The 8195-nt window shown below is 38.5% G+C and overlaps 1 protein-coding gene across 1 annotated transcript; it reads right to left on the bottom strand.

Annotated features, from left to right (window-relative positions):
- Nucleotides 1-3148: 3148 nt before the first annotated feature.
- Nucleotides 3149-7974, bottom strand: tspan36 (tetraspanin 36). The gene is made up of 7 exons (XM_053625035.1): nt 7830-7974; nt 5014-5205; nt 4797-4871; nt 4517-4609; nt 4250-4396; nt 4029-4112; nt 3149-3889 (listed from the first exon to the last, which is right to left on the bottom strand). The coding sequence occupies exons 1-7, from the start codon at nt 7887-7889 to the stop codon at nt 3815-3817; spliced, it is 726 nt and encodes a 241-aa protein (XP_053481010.1). The 5' UTR covers nt 7890-7974; the 3' UTR covers nt 3149-3814.
- Nucleotides 7975-8195: the final 221 nt, after the last annotated feature.

Here is an 8195-nt window from a genome sequence, read left to right as displayed (position 1 = left end):
TTGCTCAACGGCCCAGCAGTGGCAGCTTCACAGTGATGAAATTTGAACTCAACCTTCCAATCAGTAGTCCAATGTCTTAACTCCTGAGCTACCACTGTCCACAACTAGAGCCTAGTTGTTTCAGTTGAAAAAGCAGTAATTATTGTAAACCTAAAGTAAACTTGAAAACAAACATGGCCCTCTGAGAACAGCATTTGAATCTATATTAGATAAACTGGGCATTACTTGATTTGGCCTCGGGGCTTAGTGGTTAGCATGTTCGCCTCACACCTCCAGGGTCGGGGGTTCGATTCCAGAGTGTGTGTGCACCGTGTGTGCGGAGTTTGCATGTTCTCTGTGCTGCGGGGGTTTCCTCCCCCAGTCCAAAGAGATGCATGGTAGGCTGATTGGCGTGTCCATAGTGTATGAATGGGTGTGTGAATGTGTGTTTGTGTGCCCTGCGATGGATTGACACCCTGTCCAGGGTGTACCCTGCCTTGTGCCCGATGCTCCCTGGCTCCAGGTTTCCCCGTGACCCTGAAAAGGATTAAGCGGTATAGAGATGGATGATTTGGCCTACTCACTTATAGAGGCACACCCTTGATCTAATGCCGACCTTCATTTAGCATAGATATAGAAAACTTTCAGTTTATTTATTGAAATTTCACAGATACATTGACTTTGATTGATTCACCCTCTGACCCCACAGAACTTGATCAAGTGACTGAATGCTTAGAGTCAATGTTTTACTCTAAACTAGATTTCCCAAAATTTTCTGATTATAATGAAATAATAATAATATAATAATAATAATAATCTTTCCTGGATACCATAGACTTGTACTTACTAAGATCTGCTGCTTTAATCATAATGATGTCCTGTGCACATCTCAGGGCTCCTATTCAGTCATAACAAACATAAATTCAGCACACTTCGTGCTGTTTATCTTTTCTTTGTACAACAAAGAACCTGTCACCCAGAAAAGGACAGGTTCCTAATATATATATATATAAAACCTATTCATCAGCCATTAAGGTGTCTTAGCAAGAGAATTCATTAATGAAACCCTGTTCTGAAATTACTTGCCAAAGCCTTTCCCAGAAATCCCTGCTAATATTAAGGCTGCCTTTTTCCAATACAGTCATTCCAAAGGAATAATGCCCAAGATTAGTCAGAGTGAGAAGTCAGTCAGGACACTGATGGATCAGCTATGCTCTCCTGCATGGATGCAGAGTATGTGGAGTGGGCAGCAGGAGGACTGGCTGCCCTCTCAGTGACTCATCATCAGAAGGGTCAGGTTACTGCACTGTGGGATACCAAGAAGGAATAAATAAATGAAGAACTGATCTGAATGTTCCTCCTTCAAACTGCTTACTATGCTCTCTGTGGGAGTGACCTGCAATGGAGAGACTTTCAAGCTTTCCGGCGACTGGGCCACAACTGTACAGAGAATCTATTACATGGTTTCACAGTGCAGGGTGCAACAAGATAGGGGCCATGTTATGCCATGGAATGCTTTTATTCAGTACACAAACATGTGTGTACTTGATATACATGTAGGCGATGCCTGGGAATCAAAATCTAGATATGGTTTGGATAGGATGCTTAAATAAAAAGCTTTCATTTTATGTAAATAAAAAAATTAATTGAGTAATAAAATAGTTTTTGCTCACATTGCTGTGAAATTAACTTCTAGAAACATCTTTTAATCAAGTTGAATTAATTGGAATGTTTTCATTCATTCACCTTCTGTAACCACTTCCTGGTCAGGGTTGTGATGGATCTGTGAAGCCTATCCTGGAAGTGGGAATCCACCATCAGTAGGATGGCAGGTCCTCACCGGACAGACAGATGGACAGCTCGCTCGCTCACTCATACACACACAGTGTGAGGCAAAGGTTCCCAACCCTAGTCCTAGTGTATGCCCTGTCCTGCATATTTTAGTGTTTTGCCTGCTCCCAACACACCTTATTCAATTACTCAGCTAATTAGCAGAAAGGCAGGGATCAGGGATGGGAACCTGTAGTGTGAGGAAACTAGAGAACACAGAAAGGTGTGTGTCTGTGTGTGTAAACTGAAATTCTGATCTGTTGTCATTCATCTTTTGATCTCAAACCCAAATATCTTCAATGTATTACAACAAAACAATACATAAATACATACACAGTCCCTTCTAAAAGTATTGTATCAGCAAGGCCAATTCGATGGTTTTGTTGTAATACATTGAAGACATTTGTGTTTGAGATCAAAAGATGAAAATGAGACAACAGATCAGAATTTCAGCTTTCATTTCCTCAAATTTACATCTAGATGTGTTAAACAACTTGGAACATCAAGCCTTTTGTTTGAACCCACCCATTTTTTCAAGTGATTTCTCCAAAAACATGTGACTGATGGGTGTTTCTTGCTGCCCAGGTGTGCCCTGTTAAACTGACTGTTTAAACAATTAATACCCCCAAATTTTTCATTAAAACCCAAATGTCTTAATTGTACAACAAATGCAAAAGAATTGGCCTTGCTGTTCCAATACTTTCAGAGGGGTCTGTATATCTAAAATTTGTTCTATACACCATCACATCTTCAACCCATTTCACCTGTATGAACACATTTCTGCATATGTATAAACAAATTCCACCATCCACTGGTCATTCTACTTATAAAAAGAAATGCATATACAATATTGTACATGTTTAAGGGTTACTAGACTTAAATACACATGTGAGATTCTTTGCACATTTGTTCTTATTCAGATGAACAATGCATACTTTTACCTTGTATTAATTATTATGCTTAGATTATTTCTATCAAATGCACACTGGATATTATGGTTATAAAAAAAAGACAGCTTGAACATCCTTTTGTCATCTGTTTTCATTGGAAATAACAGTATTCTAGAAAGAAAAAGTGGTCATCTGCATTCTGTTGCATATTGACAATCTCTCCAACAGATATCTACTGAATTGAGCAGCAATTAAGGCTTAATTAACTTCTGATTTCTTGCGACACATTCTCAGTGACCAGATGTTCAAATTTCCATTATGACATAGATAACACCTAAAGTTTGTCCAAGAATTTATCTGAATGCTCAAACTTCCACAGAAGTTAACCTGAAAAGTGCTAATTAAAAAAAAAGAAAAAAAAGGAAGAAGTTTAAAATTGTCTCACACACTTATTTAATTTAAGACTTTTATATTATTTATTATTTAATTGTCAATGCAAATAAAACTCAGCAATTTGGCATTTAACATGTGATCTCTGATGCTTAAGAGCTTTTGCAGCAAAAATATTTTCAGCAAAATCATAATTGCCAATTAACAATTAAACATGAAAAATTCATCATTACATACAGTGTACACTTGGACATTTACATAAACAACACCTACAGACTAAAACATTTCCCACTTAAACTTCAAATCACGATCCATTCAGAAATTATATTATAAGAAGTCAGTACAGGCAACTTGTAGAACTCCCTTTACTGTTTGAATTTAAAAATCATAGGCAATACATGCAAGTGTGTGATTCAGAAAAGTTAAGGGAAAAACACATACTAAGGTGCACTGTCTAAGGCACAATAGTCAATAGTATTCACCTTAAAAAAAAAAACTGCTGCATTTTTGGCCTTTATCAAATAGTTGGTACTTTAGTGAGATTCTCGCTTTTGTACTCATAGACTATAGTAAAAATCAAAATAATGTACCAGTAAAAGGGACAAAAAAAATAACAAAAAAACAACAAGCATGTGTGAAGTACTGTCACCGCTGAGGTTGTGAGAAATGTCAGACTTTTTTTCTATACTGATAATGAAGAAGCTGAAGTGCTTTACAGGACCTTTTTATGAATACAGTGGCTGGTAGTCATTTCTGGAGCTTCGGCAGGCGATCACACAAATGCTGATCATGCCAAAGAACTGAAGAAAAAAGAAAGAAATCAATACAAATGCAGCCGCATCCACATTAAACCCACACAAAGTACTACACCATTACTAGTAACTGTGAACTGAACATAGACTGGGCAAAGGTGGGGTACAAATTATAGGCCTAACATACCTTTATGATGGCAAATCCCATAATGACAAACATGGCATAAGTCAGCACATTCTGCAGCAGCTCCTCCAATTTAGTTTTACACCCCTATAAATATACAGAGAATTAACTGCAGAGTTGAGAACAAAGAACTTAACTTCTCACCAAAACATAAAAACACCGTAATTGTTAAGATCATAATAATTTAATGTGTAAAATAATGCCTTCTGAGGAGTTCTCCTTACGTGTGTATTCAGCACTTCTGGATGGTTGAACTGTCCAGTGCAGGTGGTGTTTGCTTTGCAGCATGAATGAGGCACAGAATTGTTATGAGAGCTAAACCAGGGCCTACTCAACCAGTCAGTGTAGTTCAGCACCCCACAACATTCCAGCTGTAAGAAAAGAGAGAACAGTGATATAATAACAATGATAAATGACATCAATGAGAAAAATGTGCAGCCATTCTGTTGTTTTCTAATTATGGATTACACCCAATTATAACAATTGTTTACCTGAGTCTGCAAGTAATCCACTGCCCGGGTTTCTGACTCATCACCGTACTTATCGAAAACTTCATTCATTGTCTTTTCCAAGTCTCCATTTATCTGTCAGTATATTTACAGTCATAAATCATCCAGAGAGAAATTGTGACCTTAGTATTTCAAGGTTCTACCTGGGTTAGGAATGAATATGAGATAAAACCTTATAATACTAAAGGTCACAAAATGCCAAACCAAAACCACAAAAGTACAGATCTTATATAACAGCAACTACCAAAACAGGAAAACTCACCCTGCCTTTGTAGATGATGCCAAACACAAAGGCAGTGACCTCCGCAGCAAACATCAGTAAAATGAGGAGTAGGAACTGCATGCAAAACAAAATGCACATGAACCTAGGTAGCATTAAAACAATACTTCTCCATTTTATTTTAAAACTGAAACTCAAAGCACTGTGTTTATTATTTATATCCTGTCAGAGATGTGCTACTGGAAAGTCCCATACTTACAAAGCCTAGGCCAACTTTAGACTCCCTCAGAGTTGCACAGCATCCAATTATGCCTATGATGAACATAACCACAGCCACGGCAATAATGATGGCTGCAGGGATAACGGAGTATTTGTCAACCCTGAAGTCGTCAAAGTTCTTGTAGCTGCTTATGACATAAGCACCGACATATGCAAGAGCCGATCCTGCAGCCTGGAGGAAGACACAACATTAAAAAGAGAACTTGTGAGCAACTTCTATGAAACACATGATCATCACATGTTGATCATGGCTGTGTGACAAACACACACGCATGCCCTGACCTGAATACAGTCATGTGAACAAAAACAAGTACACCCTATGGAAATTGTTGGCTTTTTTGACATATTTGGACAAGCAAACATTTGATCATCTTTGAAAAAGGGCCTATTAATAAAGTTGATATACTTGAACAAAACCACAAGGAAAATTAGCATTTTTCAATCATTTATTCAACAGATATATAAATATAGGTGAGATTCTTCTGTGGAAAAAGTAAGTACACCCTTGGCCTCAAAAGCTAGTGTTGCCCCCTTTAGCAGAAATGACTTCTTGCATAATTGTCCACCAGGTTTGCTGGAATTTTTGACCACTCTTCTATGAAATATTCTTTCAGATGCAAGATGTTTGAAGGTTTTCTTACATGTACTGCCCATTTCAAATCCCCCCACAACATTTCAATGGAATTCAAATCCGGGCTTTGTCTAGGCCATTCCATAACCCTCCATTTCTTCTTTTTGAGCCATTCCTTGATGGATTTGCTAGTGTGCTTAGGATCATTATTCTGTTGAAAAGTCCACTTTCAGTTCAACTTTAACTTTCAGACAGATGGCCTCAGATTATCTTCAAACACTCTTTGATGTGATGCAGAATTCATAATTGAATGAATGAATGTAAGCTGTCCAGTCCCTGAGGCAGCAAAGCAACCCCAAACCGTAACATTTCCACCACCGTGCTTCACAATTGGTATGAGGTGCTTCTCCTGAAAAGCTGTCTTTGGTCTGCACCAAACATGTCTGCTGTTACTGTGGTCAACCAACTCTGTCTTTGATTCTTCTGTCCAGAGCCCATTATTACAAAAGGCCTAGTCTTTGCTTATATACTCATTAGCAAACTGTAGTCTTGCAAAGGCTTTTTCCTGGCACACCTCCCATGCAAGTCAAATCTCTTTCTGATTGTAGAAGCATGCACTTTGACACCAACAGATGCAAGGCTTACTAGCAGATCCTGTGATGAAATTTCGGGGTTCTTGGAGACTTCTTTTTGCATCAGACGGTCTGCTCTTGGGCTGAATTTGCTGGGACGGTAAGTGCTGGATTAATTGGCAGTCATTTGAAATCTGCGCCATTTGTAGATGATTTTCCTTACAGTGGAATGATTTCAAATCATTTGGAGATCTTTTTAAATCCCTTGCCAGACTCCTAGGAATCAACAACCTTTTTTCTTAAGGCCTTATAGAACTCATTAGATCTTGGCATGATGACACCACACAACTCAATAATAAAGGGAACACCAGACACTACATATGAGAGGGGTATAAATAAGACAGGTTCCACCTGCACTCGATAGGCTGGTTCTAATCACTGCCACACATCTTCAACACCTAATTGTATGGATTTGAAGGTGTGATAAATGTAGGGGTGTACTTACTTTTTCCATGTGACTGATCTGATTTAAAATGTCAATTTTATGTGTCACCTAATAGAGCGTATCAACTTTATTAATAGGCACTGTTTCAAAGAGGATCAAAAGTTTGCTTGTCCAAATATGTATTGAAAAACATTCTATGGGGTATAGTTATTTTTTCACATGACTGTATGTTCCAGTGTCATCTCTGAGTAAATGAGTCATCTAGAATAATAATAATAATAATAATGCAAGAGTTGCTATTTTGCCTGAAATGTGTGGTTCATCCAAACACCACATGACGCAGTCCTTTTACAGCAAGTCCCAGATCTTGGTCATGAGACTGAAAGTAACGTTGCTCCGCTAATCTTCAATGGAACTCTGGTCTTGTGCCTCAGATATCAGCGTAAAGCCCTAAAGGCCTTAGGGGATGTTAATACAATTTGATCTTTATTGGTATTCCTTGTTAGTTTTGATTTTTTTTTTGTCATCATATACTATTAAGGTAGTGTTGTTGTTTTTTTAAAGAGTGTAACATTTGTACAAAATGTTATTGTACAAAGTTGCACTTTCAGCCCACTGATTAAAGAAAAACAATGGGCAGTTCTGCCTGAAAGAAGCTGACCATGAGAACTAATACTCACTCTTCATACATCAGTTCTTTCTTAGAGGCTATCACACTGGTAGGTAGGGTATCACACTGAGGCAAACAAAAAGTACCTGAAACCTTTTCACAATGTTATCATGGCCCTTAAGTAGCCTACTGTGCTTTACCATTACGTCATTACATTTACAATTAAACAAGACCAAACCAAACTTATAATAACTTATAATAATAACTAATAAACCAAAGCATGACTGAATAAGCTAAAATCGATGTATTGTCAGAACTCGTTCTTCGCTTTTGCTAACAAAACAAAAACTCTTCACTATAAGGGTGCCACTAAGCAAATGTTTGTTATTAGCCAGACCGCTGTATCGAGTTTTGCGAACTCACACGAAAAATTCACCCAAACGTGATATGAATTAAAGGACAATTTGAGAAAATATTCTCCAAATTTAGCCCACAGATTTAATCAGCATTGAGATTAATCGGTAAAACGTTAAACATTTTAGGAGCATGGTATTAGCTACGGTTTCGCTTGCTAATAGCTTTACGAGAAGATACTCACCCAAAATATTAAACTGAGCAACAAAAGGACGGTTTTCGAAGCTATAATGCCGCAGTCCATGTCTGCTGTAGGTGGCGGTGCTACGTGTGGTACTGAAGTTTCGAGGCGCGTATCGAGCAAACAACACAATCTCCACTGAGGCGTGTCCTGGGGGGGGGGGGGGGGGGGGGGGGGGGGGGGGGGCACAAAGCCACGTGACCGACAACAACCGAAGCCTGACTTTCTGTCCAATCAGGTGCTTGGTTCGCTTTGCGTGTCAGAATGTTCGGACCCCAGAACTTCCTTTACGAGCCCTCTTCGGCTCAGTCTGATTGGTTGGTTTGTGAGAAGTACTGTACTTTGAAAGTTGGATAATCAACACGTCAT

This window comes from Ictalurus furcatus, chromosome 5, assembly GCF_023375685.1.
Source record: "Ictalurus furcatus strain D&B chromosome 5, Billie_1.0, whole genome shotgun sequence".
NCBI lineage: Eukaryota > Metazoa > Chordata > Actinopteri > Siluriformes > Ictaluridae > Ictalurus > Ictalurus furcatus.
Note: the sequence above shows the minus strand (reverse complement) of the source record. Positions and strands in the feature narration are given on the sequence as shown.

Excerpts from the sequence above, each read along its gene's own strand:
- tspan36 (XM_053625035.1), bottom strand. The coding sequence starts at position 7,889 with ATGGACTGCGGCATTATAGCTTCGAAAACCGTCCTTTTGTTGCTCAGT. Across the intron at positions 4,610-4,796 it reads GCATCATCTACAAAGGCAGG|ATAAATGGAGACTTGGAAAA; the intron begins GTGAGTTTTCCT and ends ATATACTGACAG. Across the intron at positions 3,890-4,028 it reads TGGGATTTGCCATCATAAAG|TTCTTTGGCATGATCAGCAT; the intron begins GTATGTTAGGCC and ends TTTTTTCTTCAG.